The sequence below is a fragment of the Manis pentadactyla genome, chromosome 16, assembly GCF_030020395.1.
Source record: "Manis pentadactyla isolate mManPen7 chromosome 16, mManPen7.hap1, whole genome shotgun sequence".
Taxonomy (NCBI): domain Eukaryota; kingdom Metazoa; phylum Chordata; class Mammalia; order Pholidota; family Manidae; genus Manis; species Manis pentadactyla.
Genome location: NC_080034.1, coordinates 68,250,132 through 68,271,295, shown reverse-complemented (window position 1 = coordinate 68,271,295; position 21,164 = coordinate 68,250,132). Strand labels below are relative to the sequence as shown.

The window sequence follows — 21,164 nt, the reverse complement described above, 5'->3', positions numbered from 1 at the left end:
GACTCCCGGCCTTGTCAGTGAAGGCCACTCTGAGCACAAACAGCACCTGCCAAGGGTTACTGTGCAGAGTGTCACACTTGGAGTCCCCACCAAAGCTTTCATCAAAGCCAACCTGATTATTTTCCACCGCATTTTCCTGAAAGGATGTTATGATTTTCTAGATGTTTGGTGGCTGGCGATAAATCAGGCTTTTATGATGTCATGTGAAAGGCCACCTCTCGGACTTCCTCCTGCCACCAGCCGCAGATTAAAAGTGGGATGTGCTGGGAGGGCCTGGTGGACACAGTCTGACTTAACCCTTTCCTTGCTTGTGGCCCGCCAGCCAGGGCCATGGAGGCAGGTGAGCTGCCTCTGCTCACCTCCCTGTCAATGAGCGTAGCTGCAGCCTGTGGAAACCCAGCCGCTTCCTCCAAGTTACACAGACTTCCTCAGCTAAGAGGCTTTGGCATCAAATCAAGATTCAGAACAAGATACTGCATTCCATAGAATGATATAAGAGATAGTAGGTAATTTTACAAAAGTGATCTTTTGAAAGAGTCTCTATTTCATAATCATGAAAATGAGAGGTTTCCTTGAAAAGGAGATGATATCTAATGCCAGCAAGGTCGTGATAAAATGTTACACTCATACTGTGCTGGTAGCATTGTAAGTTCATACAGCGTCTTTGAAAGCAATGAAAAGGTTCTCATTCTAGTGCAAATTCTCAGAGTTCTCTCTGGATCCTTTTCCCTCCCACCCACATCCGCTCCATCCAGTCCTCTTTCTGCTTGGCCTCTAGCCTGGACCACTACCATCTCTCACCACATCTGTGGCCACCATCTCAGCTGGCCTCCTCCCCTCCTCCAGCCCACCTCTGACCTCACACATGCCCACGATGAGGTCCAAAGACATCTGGCAGCACTAGGCCTGTGACAGGGCTGAGAGCCCTCCAGCGGTCCAGACAGGATCCAAATTCCATGCTTTATGTAGTAGGCCAATATAAAGGACTAAAAATTTTGAAGGCAAGTTTTTTTTCTTGGTAATTGTCTAGAACTTTAGACATCACACATACACAGAATTTGGTAAAAAAAAAAAAAAAATGCTTAAAACTCAAGCAAGCTTCGGTGCTGCACACCATGCTCTTGAGAGCCAGTGGAGAAGAGGGAGGCCCCTTGGCCAGCAAGGGGAGCTGCAAGTTAGTTTCACTCCAGACCAGATTCTGCTCATGCAGAAGGAAGTGAAGGGTGGGGCCCCTTCTCAATAGCCCCTAGGAGATGGAATGTGTCCTGGTTTGGCCAAAAGAAGCCAGGCCCTGCCCTGTGGCCCCAGGAGGTCTCTTAGGCCCTGTGTCCAGCGGGCCAGCTGGGCACAGTCCTGACTCTACTGCAGTAGCCTGGACCTAATCCCTTCAAGAGTGGCCAGATGTTTCTAGGTTGGGGTGGCCCAAACACATGAAAGAGTTAGAAATTTTTTAGGAGGGAAAGGTGTTGTGCATCAGACTTGGAACATGCTAGAAAAAAATAACTCATTCACTCTTTTAAAACATATAGCTAGAAGTCAGTCCCATGCTTAGTTTAAAAAATTACACTGGCATCAGAAAATCAGACTTCTGAACTATATCAAGTCAACCAACTTTATAATGTGGCCTATGTCCTACAGATATTCTAAGGGACAATCAGTGCCTAGAGAACAGGATCTTGTGACAACATGGCTTTGCTGGGAAAGGCCAGGAGGCCAGATGTGATCTGACCTATTTTCCTTCTCCAACTTGGTCTTGGACTCAATCCCCTTCTTTCCCTTTGTCCAGCCTCAGTGGCCTTCTCTCTCTGCTCCTCAGACCAAGTGTATTGCTCCCTAAGGCCTTTGTACCTGTGGTGTCCACAAAAGACCCTCCTACCCCAGGTCTTCGTGGATTAGCTTTCCTTGAAACTCAAATCTTAGAACAAATGTCACCTCTTTAGGAAAGCCTTCCCACTCTTTATCAAGCATACTTCCTCGGCAGTCTTCTGCTGAAACTCCCAGCAGCTGAAATGGTCCTGTTCATGTCTCCTGCACTCCTGACCAGCTCTCCCTGCTGGAACATAAGCTCGTGGTCACAGCCTTGTCTTGCCCACAGCGACTTACCCAGTGTCTAAGGCTATAAAAGTTTGGCAACAAACAATCAAGGGCATGTGACATTTGGAGAAAAGCAGAATACAAAATCCTATATACTGTGATTAAATTATTCAAAAATGATGATCTGAAAATAGGAGAAGTTAGGTTGAGATGCAGGGTGAAAGTAAAATAAAAGAATAAAAGGAAAACTATAATAAAACATCTTCAAAAGATTACATTTTCATTCATGATGTTACTACAAGAAACTGAAAGAATAGCTCTCCCCTACATGTTAGTGATATAAGCAATGATAGCTAGCTGTAACGGTGTGCAATGAATTAGAAAATAGTGCTAGCTACTTGCCATGTGTAACCTTGAGTTCTCATACCAACTCTACAAGATAACCAGTGTCTTCACCATTGTGTAGATTTGAAATCTGAGGCTTGTGGCTCACATAGCTACGTAGCTGAGCCTCAAAATGAATCCAGGTCTCTCCAGTGATGGCTGCGTGTTGGTGATGTCTAAGAATCTTTAGTCATTGAGATATGGGTTATGTACAGTGAAATGCAAAGATCTTAACTATCTAGTGTGACACTACGTTCATGTACATCACCCACAAGTTTCTTCTTGCACCTTCCTGTTGGCCCTCTTACCTATAACTACTGATCTGATTTCTGTCACCATCCTTAGATTACCTGTTCTAGAACTGCATACACATTGAGTCATACAATATATATATTCTTCTGTGTCTTTTTCACTCGCACTGGAGTGTATTGATAGTTCCCTGCGATGATGCAGTCTATTATTTAGAGACTTCTTTGCCACTCAAATTAATGTAGCATAAAGTATATTGCTTACGGTACTTTCTAGGGAGGGTTTGACCCACTGAGTATTTTGGTGCTAGGCTAAGAATCAGAAATCCTGGTGCCTAGTCCAAAACCCTACCACTAGATGGCTTTGTCACAGTAATCCGGTTATTTAGTTTAAGTATCTCTCTAGATGCATTCAGGTATAGGTTTCTGTTTTCCCTTAGAAAGATATGGAAGAAAAAAGGATGGATACACAACAACCTGGTAAAATCCTGTGAACACAGTAATAGGAAACCAACTGAATGGATAGACGAGATCATGGAGAACCTAGGGTCATCTTACTCATCCCTTCTCCATGCCTTTCAAAAACCTTACTAACAAATATCATTGTAGTTGTCTTGATTTTTCCACAACTATAAGAGCCCCCAGAGAAGCAATCAAAAAGCACGAATGTGGATGTGGTTAGTTGCATGGTTAGTCCTAGAGTTTCTTAAGAAGTCATCCAGGGAGTGAATGTTTGAATGAAGGTGTGGGTGTGTGCAGAGTGACCCTGTGTGGCACTTCTGTTTGGGTTGGGGAGAACGGTGAAGGAAGGATGGGTCCCTGAAGTGGGGTTTCTTAAATGGAGTGACCTAATGTACTGTGTCAGTTGAGAAAAGCCCCAAAGAAAACAACATCCCATCTCTGTTGCAGAGGCATTCATATTATTCTTTAGTGCCAATTCACTATATTCTTCAGTGCTAATATTCAAAGAGAGGACAGGTCTTTTCTAAGGGTGATGTCTATTTCCTAACAAACTGAAGAAAAATTGCCTTGCCCTGGCACGCTGAGGGGGCTCCTGCACCCGCACCTGCTCCTGGGGTGAGACGCTGCCCTCCCTCCAAGAGCAGACGGAAGGTAAGCGGCTGTGACAGAGCTGGGCTTTATCCCCAGACACTCCGTGCTTTCATCCCTGAGAAAGGGGCCGCCTGAAACAGACACAGGATCTTCTGAGTTGCATTTTGAATGTGATTGTCTGAGGTTTAATTAGCTGATGTGTGTAAAGTGCTTTGAGGGTAGGAAGTACTAAGTGGCAAAGAAAGGCAGCCCGTGTCTCGTGCTCCACAGTGGCACTTGCCAATTATGTCACAACAGCTTTAATGGGTCCACTTAAAGTGCTTTATCTTCTTTCCTCAGGGTCCGTGTCACCTCCTACTAGCATGGGTAACTCTTTACACCCCATATCCAGTTATTAACAGTAACCAATAATTTCCAACGAAGATGGTGCTGGCTTTGAAGCCTGGAATGCTGAGGCCACCGACAATCTTATCTCCCTTTCATTAACTGGCCCTGCATTACAGCTGTGAGTCAGCCCCCCAGATCAGCTGGTTCAAGATCAGCAAAGAAATCAGAATCAAGAGGGCTCCAGTTACAGTACTTAATCTGGTTTCCCCTAAGTTGATATTCCTGTGAGCACCAGGGATCAAGAAATAAAGCTAACAACCCCCCAAAATTAACTCTATGATCACACTTACAGATGGAGAACAGGTATACCTCAGAAATGTGTATGATGCAACAGTACATCCCCTAAATCTATTTGCTTATTTTATTTAATTAAAGCAACCTATTAAAGGCCCACCCATGAGTAGACAGCTCCCCAAAAGCTACTAGGAACAGCTCCTGAGAAATGCTTTCCTCAGCTCAGCCCACTCAGACCAGAGTCTTGTTGCACAGACTGGACGGGCCCCAAGGGCAGCCTGCTCCACTCCCCCCAGGAAAGGCCGCTGGGCTGGCAGCTGGGGACAGGAGCTGGGCCTCGGCGCGGCGCAGTGCAGGGGGCACAGGGACCACAGAGAATGAACCACCGCCCTCAGCTCCGTGAGTCTCCAGCAGGTCTGCCTGAAAGGACCTTCCCCAGAATACTTTTTAACTCTATTTAAAAGGAAATTAATGTGTTTAAGTCCTGTATTTTCTCTACATGATTGTCTGCCTGCCTGTCCTATACAGCCCTTTTTGACTAACTGCATTTCTCTTTTTATGCCACCATATTTTTAAAATACAAATAAAAAAAGCTGTGTCTCTACACAGGCTGCTCTATAAATGCCATTTAAGTGCTTTCTCCCTTTATAAAGTGAGTATTTTGTTTTATCACCTTTATTTACAAGTGGACACATAAAGAAGACAGCATTCCCACTTGCCTTCCAAGGCTTTCCAGGGCAGGTAGACCTTTCCACTGTGTCTGGGACACGCCTCTAGATGTGTCGATGGTCGCTCGTAACAGCCGCTGATTACAATGACAAATTCTATCAACTGAAAATAAGTGGTCCCCAGCCCAGAAAAATGGGGCCAATGAGGAGTCCCAGGGTCCCAGAGACCAGGACAGCACTTCCTGAATCATACTAATTGGGCCCACGTGCCAGGCCACCAGTGGAGGTGGCAGTGGTGACAACGTGAGGCTTTGCCAAGTTTCAGGCCAGGGCACATATGCGCTGCCTCTGCCAATTGCCTCCCAGCGGCCTCCACCCGGTGACTGAGGACAGGGACACAATGCAGGGCCAGCTCGCTCTGTTTTGCAGCCTTTGCCACTTTATCTCCACTGTCAGTGCGCTCGTGGGAGCTGGTGCTGACTGACTCAGGTTCCCTGAGGCCGAGCCCGAGCATTGTCTAGGCTCCCCCAGCTCGCTGTCAGCCCCTGCTGATGTACAGTCCCACCAGGGCCAGCTTCCTGAGCAGACGAGACGCCCGCTGTTTTCTTCTCGTCTCTTATCACCCCTTGTCATTAATGGAGAGGCCTGGCTTCGACTTCAATTTGCGCTGATATACAGCAGTAAAAGGGAAGAGAAATGTTCGTGAGCATTAGGAAGGCCGCCGTGTTTCTTCCTGCCCTGAGATCTGCTCCCTCTTTAGGAAGGTTTAAGCCAAATGATCTATCTGGGAGCACGCAGGGTTTACAGTGCTGCGTGAGAGACATCCTGTGTGGCAGACTCTCTTGGGGAACTTTCAAACTTCATGTTTCCTTTGTTACCATGCTACTGGCTCTCAGTTGCATATCTTGAATCTTAGCTGGGATATTCTGTGCAGCCTTAAATCTTCCATTGTACTGAAGTTTGTTGGGGGTTTTTGTTTTTGTTTTCTTAGCATTTCTGTCATTCTAAAGAGAAGCATTTCCCCAAGAGTAAAGAGCTGTCCTGATCACTCTGTATTAGCATGAAGTTAGATCAAGACCCAGATTTGTGGGCATTCCTTTTATTCCCTTAGAACGTGAGTTATTCCTTAATTTTGCTTTTTTAAGAAAGATGGAAGGAAAGAAATGAATATCGAGTGCCGCTCGCAACTCCACACCTTAAATTCCTGAAAATGTTTAACCAGGGTTTCATCAGTCTTAGGCAGTTGTCCTTATCAACATCCTGTCTATACATCTTCCCCTTATGTATAGCACTCAAGAGCCAATTTCTTTTCAATGTGCACATTAGACACTTAACAACATCCTGTCAAAGGAGCTCACACTCTTAAAATATTTTTCCACGTAAACGGATGTCCTTTGCAAACCTCACAAGTAGACCTGTTGAAGAATCATGGTATGCAACACACAATTTGAAATAAACATTAAAATTTTCCCAGCACAATCTCAATGAAAAAGGGAGAAAAAGAAATGAGACTAAACTTTACAAAGTTGTCCTCTATGATACAATCTTTTTAATAACATTCTCCACAGCGATTTTAGGGGAAGTGGGTGGGTATCAAAGGGATTTAATGTGTTAAATAATGATCAAAATAAAATAAGATTGGAGGAAGGGAAGAAAACTAACCCGTGCAATATAAAAATGTGTTGTTATCTTGATGGAGATGAGAAGGTACCCAGGAGGTTTGAGGAAAAGGAACTGAAGTTTGAGTAGAAGATAATAGCACGGCATGGTCTCCACTTTTCTGGATTTTGTGTTAACTGCTGTGGGCTCAGGAACTGGCTTAATGACTTTTCCAGGATTTGGTCTGGCCCTTTATCAGTTCACTATAACAAGAACATAAGCCAGGAAAGCCTGAAAAACTTACTGCAGCAAAACACGCTCACCTCCCGTGCTGCTGTTTGCAATGCTGGTCCCTGGCGCTGGGCCTTCAGGATTTATGCCTGGACGAAGCAGTTAGAGGACAACTCCTGAAGGTCAAATGAGTCAACGGTAGTCAGGGAGTCTGAGAAAAGTGAAGGGGACCCAGGCATCTGGACATACACTTTTTCTCCTTGCTCATGCTGTTGCTGTAAAATGCTCAGCTAAACCTAATTGAATTTGACAATCATGAATTGCATGTTGAAACTGTATAGCTCACCTAAGGAATAACAATGGAAGCAGTGAAGACACCAGAAGCCAGAGGTTCAGGAAATGTCATATTGACTAGAAATACTTTAAATTTTTCTCAGAGCTTTACTGTCTCTTTTTTAAAGGAAAGTTCCAGACCACCCAGTGCACAAAATCCATTGGGGAAACTGTACCTAAAATCATCACTATAATTCAGCTTTCGCCACTATTGTTATACTATGGCTTTAAGCCTATAAAGAAGGAACTCAACTGTCAAAAAATAATATTGTTCTCTCTCATCCTTAGGATGAGTCTCACCCTAGTGGGGAGGATCGGTGAGATGCAAAAGGCAACTACACTGTGGCGGTCCCTTACCCCCCACCCCCCGCAGCGGAGTCCTGTGGGAAGAGCTCCTATGTCCTCACAAAAGCACGGTTTCCACCATCTGTTTCTGTTCGAGTTAGCGGGGGCCTTACTAAGAGAAGCCTTTCCATGTCCTTGCTATCCTTCCAGAGCCACTAGTGCTCCCACGCCAGACTTTCCCCACACTGCCCTTTAAGTACACCTTGTGCCCCAGACCTTGCAGACTAATCCATTTACCACACCATTCCTCTAAGAGGCAACGCAGGAGAAAGTCAGAACAGCCTCCAGGGGAAGAGATGCATCGAGCAAGAAGAGATGCCCTTGATCTTTCCCTAAAGGCTGCCTGGGCAAAAGCACAGAGCTAGTGTAGCTGTCAGCTCAGTAGCAGCTGGCAGAAAGAGCCGAGTTCTGTTTTGATGGAACCTCATCCTTTTCCTTCACAAGGTCTCTTGGTCTAATTAAATTTCAGGGAGACAGAGCCTTGGCAGAGGGTTAAAGTAAGCTGCTGGAGTGGAATGTAGGAGTTGGGCTCAGAACTAAATTGGGAAGTTTAACTGGGTGCGTCTCTGGTTTCAATGAAATACTTTTACAGTGTATGGTAGCAATGTCTGTTACTAAGCTTTTGAAAAACATTTTTCTTTTTCCCTAATTATAGTTCCCTAGTTGTTTTTATATTATGAGTTACTTGTAGAAAAATACAGGAAACATAATTACAATACAAAACTCCCTTTCCCAAGCCTACTGAGATCATTTGAAGCCAAACAAGGTTTCAGGGTTTTGCTAACTGTAAGTTCAGAGCCATGAATTGCATCCTATGCAATGCTGGTTGATTTACAGCAAGTGTTACTCGGTTGAACAATGACCATGTCTCTTCAGGCTGTGTGGCTGCGATAGGACTGAGAGAGGGCTGTGTTGCTTCACGACACCACATTTCACAGCTCCCGCTGGGAAGAAGGAATGAATATTTGTGTGTGGTTCTTCCAGTAAAACAGAGGTACTGTAGAAGTATATGCACATTATTTAGGGAGAGCAAAGATAAATTGATTAGTTTTTCCACTTATATTTCCAGCTCTGTGCAACACTGTGTCAAACTGCTAGTTATGAATTTTTGTATCCTACTTTTCCTGAATTTGTATATGGACTTTAGGACAAGCAGAAATAACTTGTTTTACTATTATTAACACTCTGGAGAAGAAATCAGTACTTCAATATATTGCAAAATGCAAAGCCTTTGGGAGTTTGATATATTCAAGCCTAATAATATTGATGGATGATTGAGAGTGAGAGTTGTTGAATGTGCTCTGTTAGAGGACAGTTTCCAGCAAACTGTACAGTAGTCCCCCCTTATCCTCAGGGGATATGCTCCAGACCCCAGTGGATGCCAGAAACTAGGGATCATACAAACCCAGTTTATCTACGTTTTTTCCTATATATACATCCCCTTATCGCTATGATAAAGTCTAATTTATAAATGAGGCACAGGAAGAGATAACAAGAAATAATAATAAAATAGAAGAATTATAATAATATGCTGTAATAAAAGTTATGTGTAAGTGGTTTCTCCCTCTCTCAAAATATCATATTGTACTGTACTCACCCTTCTTACGATGATATGAGATGATAAAATGCCTACGTGGTGAGATGCAGCGGGGTGAATGACGTGGGCACCGTGCTTGGGGTTAGGCTAATATTGCCTCCCACCTCAGCTGACCACAGTTCACTATAACCAGGAAAAGGGAACCATGGATAAGAGCTGCTGCACAGACAGAAGTAGCGCCCAGGTGCCCTTCAGCGTGGAAGGCTTAGCAGTGGAGGTTAGCGCCAAGGATCTGGTGCCAAGCAGGTCCTGCCCAGCCCCTGGTGGCCTTTCCCATCATGAATCTGTAGCAATACCCTGTGCCTGCCGCCTTTCAGGGAGTCTGAACAAAGTCGGTGGGCAGGCTTTCAGTTGCAGCTCCTTCATCGGGTACTTTTCCCTTGAAGTAACTGGTTTCAGGTAGTTCTTCAATATTGTGTCTAGCTCAGATTTTTTCTTAATGGTATTTACCATGATTAAAGTTCAGCTATTTTCACACTGCCTTCAGATCCTTCTGTTTTGAGGATTCATATCTTCTGTACTATTTGATGAATACGTCTGTGTATGGAAATGCTACATGTTTATCTTACCCCCAAAAATGGCCTATTTCAAGGTATTTTTCTTATCTTTTTCTTCCTTTCCTCCTGCCTCTCTTCCTTTCTTTTTGTAAACCATCTTGAAATTCTCATTTCAATGTTCTTTTCCATTAGTGTTCAAAGAACTGTAACACGAAATCAGTGAGTAAGGGCTGAGATGTAATATCAAGTTATTCTTTAGATTTCTTTTAGTCGGTTGCCTTTCAAGGAATCTCTTACTTGGTGAGACTCCCCAGGCCGGGGTTTTCAGTGCCGTCCCCACGCTGCTGGCGCAGAAGGCAGGCTCTCCCTGAGCCACTGGTGTCCTTTTTGATATGTTTTATACTTTGATAAGCCCTGTCGGATTCCGGCGGGAAACTCGTGCATCAAGCCTCTTGTACAGGAGCTGGAGGTCCCTCGGAACGCCGGCTTGGTCTGTCCGAGCGGTTAGGAGCCCCGGTCGAGGGAAGGCGAGGGAGCTGAAGGCGCCTGCTCCTCAGAGCAGCGTTTCCAAACGGCTGGTTGCAGCTCATTAGTGGTCTTGAGACCCACTCTCAAAGTAAATGGGTCGAGATCGGCATTTTCTAAGGAATAGGAGGGAATGGAACAGAATAGCATAGAATAGAAAAGACTCTCTGTAGTGCGCCTGAACAGGAAGGGAAAGGATTGCTTTGTGAAACTTCGGTTTCGTTTTACGTGCACGTGCTGGACGCAGTGAGACCTGAGATCTCCCGGGACGTCTGAAGAACCGCGCTCGCCGCGGGCCCAGGGTTGACCAGGCTAGGTCAGCTGGGCACAGGGCGCCCGCGGGGGCTGGCCTGGGGCGCGAGCCCCCACACCGCTGATGCCCCCGCCGCCGGGTTCAGGCGGTAGGCCCGGCGGACCGGAGCCGGGCCCTGCGGGAAGACCTCGGCGGAGGGGCGTGGGGCGGGCAGGAGAGGAGCCGGGCGGGGCGGGGCGGAGGAGAACCCGGCCGTGCGGGGAGGGAGGGGAGCGGGGTGGGGCGGTGCGGGAGGAGCGTCTGCCCGCGGCCCCGCTTGGCTCGCCGAGTTAGGCGCCTACGGGGGTGGGCTTGCAGGGGGGCGGCGGCGGGCTGGGGACGAGTCGTCCTCACGCCCCGCGGACCTGGGCAGCGCGCTGCAAACGCGACTTTCGCAGGATACACGGTTGCAGAGCAGCGGCCGGGAGCCCCGCTGGGACACAGCAGGGGCGGAGCGGGGCGGGGCGCGCCGGAGCCCGCGGGCGACAGCGGCGGGAGGGTCCCGGCCGTCCCCGACCACGTCTGCTCTCTCTCCCGCTGCCCCGCAGGACTTTCTGCAAGGAGACTGCACCAAAGCGAGACAGAAGCTGAACTGGAAACCCCGGGTGGCTTTCGATGTGAGTGACGCCTCGGAGCGGAGCAGCGGGCCGGGCAGGCGGGTCCGGGAGCGGGGCGGGAGTGCCCGGACAGGGGGTGCGAACGCCGCCCTCAGCCACCCCTGTGCTGCGTCCCAGGAGCTGGTGCGGGAGATGGTGGACGCCGACGTGGAGCTCATGAGGAACAACCCCAATGCCTGAGCGCGGCCCCCACCGGCCCGCGTGGAATCGGCGGGCGCGGATCCTGCCGTGCCTGCGACCCTCACCGCCACCGCGCTGTCCCCGCCGGCAGGACCCGGGCGCCGAGGTTTGTAGCAGCCGGGACGCGGAACTCCGGCCTTGGCCCGCTTTCCCTTTGTCGAGGCCTCCTCTGAACAGTTTTATGAAATCAAAAGATATTTTAATCACATGCCCCCTTTACTTGAAATCGTGTCATTCCACAACTGAAATTGTGGGGCTTTCAAATTGTTTTTCTCTTTTCTTATTAAAAATGGCCTTTCTATGAACCAGAATTAACAGAGTCCTTGTCGATGTTTTCTCCAAGTTATAAAAGCCACTATTAGGGGCCAAAACAAAAACACCCAAATTCATGCCTTGGAGTCAAATAGCTTCCTTCAGGCCTGCCTCCTGAGAGAGCCCCTGCAGGTAGACCGCTGCAGTGGAGCCTGGTCTTGCTGGACTGGCCTAAGTGTCTGCCTGGGACGTTTCTTTCCCCCCTCCTGGAGACAGTAAGCCACTCTATCCAGCCAATCTGGAAACCAATTCCTGAAGAAAGGAGGTATTCACACCCTCTCTGGTCTCTGCTCCCTATAATTAGAACCCAAGGTGGAACTTCTACCATCATCCCCAAAGAAGGTTTAGGAATAGAGGGGGGCTAGAAGAAGAGACTTAAAGGTAAGTAAACATTGTTGGAACCTTCCATGCCGAAGCCCCTGGGTTACCCAGAGATCTCTCAGCCCATGCCTTTCCTAGTGGTCTAGAATCTTTCACACAATACCTATTTCCAACCTCTTATCAGCACTAGTTCACTTTTTAAATCTAATTTTTATTTAGCCAGTGAACTTATATTAGGTGCCTAATATATGCCAGACACTGGGCACTTGAACTACATCTGCATTAATTAGAAATTATGATAAAGAAGTTGACAGCTGGGCCTCAGACCACTGGGTCTGGTTTCACTGAGTGCATCAATTAGGGTGCCTGGCTTTGACCCCAGGTATGTGCTCCTGAGCCAGGGACTGTGCATCTATCTGCACAGCTTAAGGCAGGTGGACACACAGTCATAGGGAACCCACAAGCAGCAAGCAAGGTTTTGTATACATGTGTATATACCTGCATGAAATACAGTATTTTTCCCTAGAACAAATTAGGTCAGGACTCTTCTCCCCCTCACTCCCTCTCCAAGGAAAATAAAAACTTCATAGCAAATGGAATTCCAGCCTTTGCACATGCTCACGTGAGTGCGGGTGAACTATTTCTGAATGTCTTCACCAGCAGGTTTATGATCTGGGGGAGAACCTGGGCCCCAGCGGCTGGCGGCAGGAAAGAGGGCCCTTTGTGCGGCTGCCCAAGTAGCTGCAAAGGCATGCTGGCCAGGGGCGGCCTGGGCTTCGACGGAGCAGAACTGGGGCAGCCTGAGCTGGCCCACCCGGTTCTCAGAAGCTGCCCCAGGACAGACCTTCTCCCAATCATGATGCTGCTAATTGGAAACAGATGGTCCCTGGAAGGCTGGGCCTGCAGGACTCGGCGAGCTGGTGGTCACACATACACATACTCAACACATATGTACTCATACGAACTGTCACACACTCAGATACACACATCCAAATACAGCACACCTATAAACATACCACCTCACACAGCCACACGCTCTCACAGTTCTCTCACATTTACTCACAAACACTTCCACACACAATTCACACAGTGTCACACACTTTCACAAATCTCACAAACACATCCACACACATTGTCCTTAGCCTTAACCCTGTGGACAGGCACCCCCTCTCCTCTTATGACCCCTTTAACCCTCCACCTCAACCCACACCCAGGCTTAGAGGCCACTCAAGGGACCTTGGGGCTTGCAGTGGCCCCATTTAATACAGTGTTTTGAGGCTTCTTAGCCCATATCCCAGAGCTACTTCGGACCAGGAAAGATTCTACACAGGGGTTTAATGGGGACTTCAGTGGAGCCATAATGTTGAATTATTCTTCTCAAAATGGCTTAGAGTATCAGCTTTGAAGGACACAAAAGCATTTTTGGCTGCAGCCTTCTCTGTTCCTGCCCCCTCAAGTGTGTGTGGGGGATTGGGGGGAATACTCACTGGGCTTTCTGGTTTGTATGTGTTTAAAAGGAGAAAAAAAGAACAGATTTGCTTGAATGTTTCTGTGCTTTCCTTTTGTGCTGTGAATTTCATTTGGACACCGTTTGAGACTTTTTATTAAAGGGTGTCTTCTATCTTAAACCTCAACTCAATTTCAATGAACTTATCCCCGCAACCCTCCCTCCACCTTTTTCACCCTTCTGCCAGCTTTGGCTATTTCTTTCATGTGTGACAAAATATCTTCCACCTTGAATTTTTTAGTAAACACTAAGAAAGTAAGCTTTCAATACACTCAAATATAATAGCAAAGCAGTCAAATCCCATGTTTCTGCCCCAGATAAGCAGCAAGGTGCATGAATACCTGGGCCACCCAGGGCCTCACTTTCCATTAAACCTTCCTGCCACACTGTCTCTGTAGGCCAAGTTGGCTGTCCTCTGCCTTTATGGAATTAGGAAGGATCTAGGTCCAACAGAATAAATCTGACACTCCCCTGCAGCTGTTGGGGGCAATGGCCACAGTGCAGGCTGAGGTTGGCAGGGAAGGGCTACAGTGCTTCAGGAGATACTGCTCCAAGCTAGACAGCTCCTCAGGAAATTCAACTTTACGTCTAGGTCTGTGCTCCAGTAAACCAGTTCAATTTTTTTCAGGCTTCTCTTCATCTCCTTCAATCGCTTTTACCAACACTGACCACCAGGATGTGATAGAACCCCTGGCCATGGGTTGGTCGTATGCTGGCAAATGAGCCCTTTTTGATGTTATTAAAGCTCAGAGCAGAAGGCAACATTGAACATTTCATTTCAAATAATCTTAAATGCATTGTTGACAAATAACTTCCTGAGCCCCAAGATAAAACCTCCTTGTTTGTACTTGGGCATTCCAACTGGGTATTCTCAGGTCTAAGATCCACTCCACAGGTGTAAATGCACACATCAATGTTTCTCACCACCAGTGCTGCAGCCTTGCATTCATTCGGTGGATGGTATTGTGGACGAGGCTGCAGAGAGCTTCCAACCGGGTTTTACAAAAAGTATCTCTCTGTGTGCGGTCGTGTCTTAAAAATACCTACATGTCCCACATGTCACTGGCGGCACCTCTTCAAAATTTGTAGATTTTAATCACTGGGGGTGCTGTGTCACAAACAGTAGCGGCACGGGGTGACACAAAGCTGCTCTGGGAGCTGGCACACCTCAGTAGTCCGGGTTTTCCCACCATCTACAGTGTTCTTTTCGAACACACAGGGTCTGGGCCACATGTTTTCAAGGAGTCAGAGGGGGTGCTGCTGGTCTTTCCAAAGCAGGCCTCAGGCCAAGGCCGCCCTGTGACATCACAGCTTCGCCCCCTTGACCGTGCACACCACCTCCGGAACACTGATCACCTTCAAGGCTTGTGCCATTAGGATTACTACCCACGACTGGATCTTGAGCCCCTTCACTGTCTCCAGCCTGCGATGCCCAGCTGCGGTGCTTCCTGCCGGCTGCCTTAGGGCGCGCCCTGGTTCCCGCCAGGCCCGTCCCAAGTGCGCTCTGCCCGCAACGACCTTTCCAAGGCCGCGGTTGCAAGCACGACGGCATGGCCCCCGCTCCACCCTCACCCGTTTCCTCGGTGTCTGCTGGGAGGCCAACGACCGGGGCCTGACCCCAGGCTCCGCCGCCTACTCCCCGGCTCCCGCCCTTCCTCCTGGGTCAGGGGTTACACATAGCGGACGCCCCGTTCCCAGCTACCCCTTTGATCTCTCAGTTCGGGAGCTGAGGTGCCAGCCAGTCCGTGTGCGCCGCTGACGTGTAAGACCATTGGCACTGGGGCCACCTTGCTGCTATGCAAAACAGCCCCGACGGCAGATGCGGAGGCATAGGCTGGCCCACACACCCCGCTTGCTAGCTCTGCGCCCTCGGGCGAAGCTCTAAGCCTCTGGACTTCCAAGCGACAGCCAGGACGCCGGGGGCCGGGCTACTGGGACCGGCGACCGCAGGGCACTGCGCGGTGCCACGAGCATGCGCATGCGCCGGCGCCGTCCCTCCCCGGGCCGGGCAGCTAGGCCTCGCGCACGTGTCCGGGCGCCGGCGGCCTCGCGCTCCCCCAACTCAGGAGCATCGATGCGGAGCCCAGACGCGACCGCAGAACCGCCGTGAATGAGGAGCCCTCTGCGTCTCTCCGCAGCCCTGGCCTCGCGACCACGCCAGAGCGCACGGGGAGACGGGCGCTCGGAGAGCAGGTGGGGGAGGCAACCGGACTCGGGACTGGACTGCACCGGCCCACGCCCCCGGCGCTCCAAGGAGAGGCACTGGTGCCTGGCCGGCCTGAGTAAGCTGCTCAGTCCGAGGTCTGGGCAGGACTGGCGGGCCGCGGGCGAGGGAATGTATATTTGGAAGGGGTCAGGACCTCGGCTGGAGTCTGGCTTTTTATGGCGAGGAAGCCGACTGGGAAGGGCCTTCTGGAGAGGCTTTCCTGTTATGCCACTTTCCCCGGCAGCGCCAGGGAGGGGGGAGGCCTTATCCCGGGCGGCACTGGGCCCCAAGCTCCACGGACCCTTTCCTGGAGACTAAGCCGGCGAGTAGACCTGCCCAGGAGCCTGCCCGCAAGTGCAGTGCAGTGTCATGTTATTTCTCGGTCACCAAACACACTGTCATTCATCGTCCTGCACCTCCTGATATTCGGTGGGAGCACAGTGGGACTGGAGTAGCGCTCAGGAAGCCGCCGCAAGGACCCAGGACTGGCGACCCAGGACCTCGGTCCTCCAGCTCTCTCTGGGAGTTTCTATCGCCTAGAACCCCTAGGCTTTGGGAACAGCAGAAGGTCCTCTTCCCGGCCCCGCCCCCGCCCCGGCGACCTCTGACACTTCGGGTCGAGGCTCCGGAGGTACGTCCCACCCCAGGTGAGCCCACACCCCTCTGGCAAGCCGCGAGGCCCATCGTCCATTGTCCGCATGTGTCCTTCGTGGGTGATGATAATAAAGGTCCCGTGGCCTCTGCCGCCTGTGTGCCCGTGCTGCAGAGGAGCCCCAAGACCGAGGCTGACCCGCGCTAAGCCCTGGCGCCTGGAACCCTCACCTGAGGACCGCGGCACTCCCCACCCGGGCCTCCGCAGGCGCAAGGGCTCTCCCGGGGCACAGTCAGGGACGCAGATTTTGCTCAACTTAGAGGAAAAGAGTTTTCATTTTTCCTCCAATAGCGGAATTTTAAGAATCCTTACCATTAACAGACCACTACCTCCCCACCCCCCCGCACAGCCTCTGGGTCCAATGACCTGCTTTTGTATTGAAGGAAAGTCAGAGGCCTGAAGGGTTAATGGTGCTAAAAGTGTTGGTTTTCCTGCTTTTTCCCTGGGGTGGGTAATGGGGGAGTAGGGAGGGTGTCTGTCCTCTCTTTACTCTGACTCTCATCTTTTGATCTAAATCTTCCATAAGGCCCTACAGCAAACCCCTTTCATTCCCCAACCTGGAGTTCTGAGTCTCACTGAAGCCCCTACCTCAGCCGTTTGCACCTCCTCTGTGTCCCTAGGCCCTGACTGGGGTCCCACCACCCAAGTCAATTGAGGTGCCCCAGCACTTGGCCCTGGCTGCCAGCCAGCCCACTGCTCACTCCCTGGGCTCACAAATTGCACTCCTATGCCCACCCAAGTAGCACCAAGCTGCGTTGAGTTAGGGGGCTAGTGAGCAGCCCACCCCAGTCTCATTCAGGAACAGGGACAGGCAAGGGAAGAGGATAGGCAGTTTAGTCCCACTGACCAGTGGACTTGGAGGGACCAGAGGACAGACCAGAGAGAGAAGATCTCAGGGAGAAGGGAGAGAGGTGCCACCTGGAAGAACAAAAGCCTGGGGAAGCGTCCCTGAAGCTGGTGGGTTCCCCTTTCCAGTAGATTCTGGGCAGGCAGCAATGCCAGGCCCTCTCTCAGGGCCACGCAGCCAGAACCTCTCCTCTTGGGCTGTGTCTCCCACGGGAGCTCTGGCTTCTCTCCTGTCTGGAAGACAGACCTGGGCCAATATGCAAGGAAACTCCAGATCCCACTGCATCACCTATAATACACTCAATATGCTGCGTATTTGAAATCAGTGAGGGAAAAATAGTCAAGTAAACAACAACCAAAATAATATAAAAGAGGGTTTCTTTGGAGCCAGGGTAAGATGGGAAAGCAGCAAAACAAGGGTCTAAAGTCAGGTCCTATGCTCTCTAGGCCGTATTTTAGTTTCCAATAAGGTGGACATGGTACATTTTGCTCAATTTTCCACTCCTAATCACATTGAGAGTATCCTGGAAAAGTGGCTTTCATTCTCCTGAATGGATGTGAGAGCTGAAATTCATTTTAAGTACTGCCTCTTTTCCAACTAAACTCATACCTAGAACCTGCCAGTGCTGCTCCCGTGTGGCCCCAGGTCTGTCCCTGGCCTGGGCTCAAGCTTGGGGTCACAGCAGCATGTGACCCATCCCCCAGACAGCTCAGCACCTGGACCTTCAGGCCAAACTGGAGGGGGGACATGCGGTGGTTGAGGGTGAGGAAGCTTCAGGCCCCAAGGCCTCTGTGAAGGCCTGGGAGGAAGAGGGATGGGAGAAAGAAAGTGACAGGGACAAAGGGACAGAGGGAGGGAGACACAGACACACAGAACTTAATAATAATGTTGTTTACACACTCAAGAAGGGACAGATGGAGTAAAGGGGTCTGAGGTAACCAAAGTTCCAGCAATGGATGCAGAGCTCAAATAGTAATGGAAGATCTTCTGTTTAGTGCAGTGAAAATGCCATTAATAAGCACTCTTCACAAGGAAACTCTTAGCCTCGATATATATTGAAATAGAAGCTTTCAGAAAAGTGGGGTTTCTGAAACAGGCATTTAGGGCCTCAGAACTCATCTCAGAGGGTTTCTTTCATGGAGTTGAAGCCTCTGTCTGAATAAATTAGGCTTTGCCTATTGAGAGCCCTGCTGAGCTTGGGCCTTCCTTGACCTCTGCTCTCCCACTCCTCACAACTTGGTGGGGTGAGCCCTTAGACATAGTCTTTTGGTCCTTTCCCCTAGTCTCCCCCAAAGCTCCCTGCTTGGCTGAAGAATGACTGCCCACACAGAATCTGACCTGCCTGGGCAGCTTTATTACATGGCCACCATCAATCTTGCCCTTAACGTGACATTTGTTTATGAACTGGTGGGAAGAGCTAATGGCTTTGTGAACCGGCTCTGAAATGAGTTGAGAGTTGTCCAAAGAGAAGGCCCTGCGACACAAGACAGGATCCAGTGGTAGGAACTGGAGCAAGTGGGGCCTCTCTCCAGGAGTTCCAAAATATGTGCTATAGGGGAGAAAGAAACAGTCACTCCATTCAGCCTTGCTTTGGGTGCCTGAAACAGCCAGGAGACACCCAGGGGTGTCCAGGACCTGGATGCATTGTGGATGCTTCTTGTCCCTCCTGGTCAGCCTGACCAGGCAGCCTGGACCAGCAGAGGGTTCAGGGCCTCTCTGCGGTCTTGCACCATTAAGAACAAAACTAAAGGCCCTCTGCCTTAAAAACCCTCCCTAGGGAATAGGGTAGGAGAGAAGAGTTCTATGTCTCTTCACCTATCAAAGTTTGGGGGAGCCCAATAGGGCTATAAGGCACTCTTGTTTTCTGACCCTTGGTTCTGACCTCTCAGGAAACAGCCAAGAGCTTACAGGCCACCAGCACAATTGAGCCTTATTCCTCTGCAAACATCGATTATTAATGACACAAACTGTGTGGAATGGTAAATTGTAAAATGCATGCTTGTTTGCATGCAGTGTGCCGAAAAAAGGCCTGCTAACCTACATAACCCTGGAAAACAGCACACGTTCCTACCACACATGCAATATACCAAATGCAAGTTTTTATGTGGCATGTAACATAATGGCATTTACTTGCTCATGGTACAAATTGCTAAGAAAATAAATGCACTCACCGCTACATAAAGGACAAAATACTTATATTATCCTAAAGCTTTCCACAGAGGTTAATTTCAAAATTAGCCAGCTCCCTACTGCTGGGCTCTGCCTGGTGTTGTACACTAATAATTTCTAAGCATACTATTTAAAATATCAATAAATTTTTCTTAGAATATATTACAGAAAATTATACTTATTGCTGAAAAAGTACAAATCGAACATGCAAACCACTAAGGAATAAGTAATTTTCCCAGATTAAATAAGGTTGGCAGGAGTTGATTTTTCTTAAATTGGATATGAGAATCCAAAATCAAATGCATTGATAGTAGAAACAGTACTCTATGTGGTTTCAAATATCAGAATAACCGAACTTCTGACCTTCCATTCAAACATAGTTTCTGAACTGTTACGTAGTCACCTCACGTAAAAATAACTGCTTCATCTGTGTATAACACAAACACCTTCCTAGACACATTTCTTCGTGCCTAATTTCAACATTGGAATCGAGGAGTGCAAAAATGACTGCCCGGCAGCTTTCCTCTGGCAAGGGGCAAGCGGTGAAGTACTCGGGAGCCGCGGCCAGTGACGCCCCGTGGGCCTGACAAGCGCGCCCACTGCATCGTGCCGGGTTCCTTCTCCAGCGCAGGGACACGGGTCCCCAGAAGGAAGAGCAAGGGACGCCCGCGGCCCCCTCCGTCTCCAGGCGGCCGGCAGAGCCCCTAGCCGGGAGCCGCAGGTCCTTCACTGGCCGCGCTACCCCAGCACGCGGGCCTCGCGCAGGCCGCGTGCGCTCCCTCGGGCCTCCCTTCCCTGCGCGCGGGCCTGGCTGTCCCGCAGCGCACCCCTCGGCGCCGCGGGGTCCAGCTCTCAGCGCCGAAGCCTGGGGCCGCGTGAGGCTTCGAAGCCAATGCCGGCGGAGACGCCGAGGTCGGCGGCACTTGGGCCACGAACACCACGAAGCTGCCGCTCACCTGCACGCCTCCAGCTCCCGTTAGGCCTCTCGACCCCCCGCGCCGGCCACTCCAACGGATCTGTGGCCTCAGGAAGCGACCTCGCCCGCGGCGCGAGGCCATAGCCCTCCGGGGAGGCCGCCTGGGCGCAGCACCGGCCGGGGCAGGTTTGGCGCACCGGGCTGCGGGCTGGCGCGGGCGCGCTGTCACCGGGAGCAACGGAGCGCCTGTGACCTTTCCACCCCGGCTGAGCTCCTGCACACACGTGTGTCTTCAAAACAAAGGCGGCCGGCGAGCTAGCAAGCGGGGGATGCCGTTCAGAGCCCCGCGAGCGTGAGCCGGCGCCTGCAGCCTTCCCGGCCCTCGCCCGACCCTGCGGCGGGCCCCGGGGCGCTTCTCCCGTCCCAGCAACCCCTGTCCCCTCCACACGCCCCTACTCTGGGCCACTTTCTCAGCGCGGTCTTCCCGGCACCTTCGACCCAACCTGGGATTAACCCATCACCTTAAGCGAGGTGTCCTGGGACTCTTTCCCCCCCAAACAACTGATTGGTGGTGGGGGCGGCGGCGGCCAGGAGAGCGAGGTCCCGGGGAGGGGAGGGGGCAAGCGTGCGGAGAGGAAGGAGCTGCAAAACACAAACAGAAGCCGCCCGGCCGCGGCGGTAATTACAGCTAATTAGCTGAAGAGCCTTCCCGTTCTGGCGCGGCGTCCCCAGGCCGGCGTCAGACCCGGCGGGTCGCAGAGAAGCGCCCCAGTTCGGAAGCCCGGGGTGGGCCACAGGGCGACCCTCGCCATCAACACACTGCACACAGTTGAATCAGGCAAATCGAGAAAAGCACCGTCTCCCCCTACCCTAGCTGCCCAGCCTCGGGATCGGCCACCCGTCCGAGGGGACACAAACGTTGGTCACCTGCTGCCGCTTTCCTCCGGGGCCTGGACAACCGAGCTCCAGCCACCGGACCCTTTGTCCGCGCATCCCGGCCCCACACTCGG

General features: G+C 50.4%; 1 protein-coding gene across 1 annotated transcript in view; it reads left to right on the top strand.

The window, feature by feature from the left end:
* Positions 1 to 11,535, top strand: part of GMDS (GDP-mannose 4,6-dehydratase) — a 775,818-nt gene extending 764,283 nt beyond the window's left edge. The window contains exons 10-11 of the mRNA XM_036888688.2: positions 10,976 to 11,044; positions 11,162 to 11,535. Coding sequence (XP_036744583.1) covers positions 10,976 to 11,044; positions 11,162 to 11,224 — 132 coding nt within the window. The 3' untranslated portion in view covers positions 11,225 to 11,535. The remainder of the gene's footprint in view (positions 1 to 10,975; positions 11,045 to 11,161) is intronic.
* The last annotated feature ends 9,629 nt before the right edge of the window (positions 11,536 to 21,164 follow it).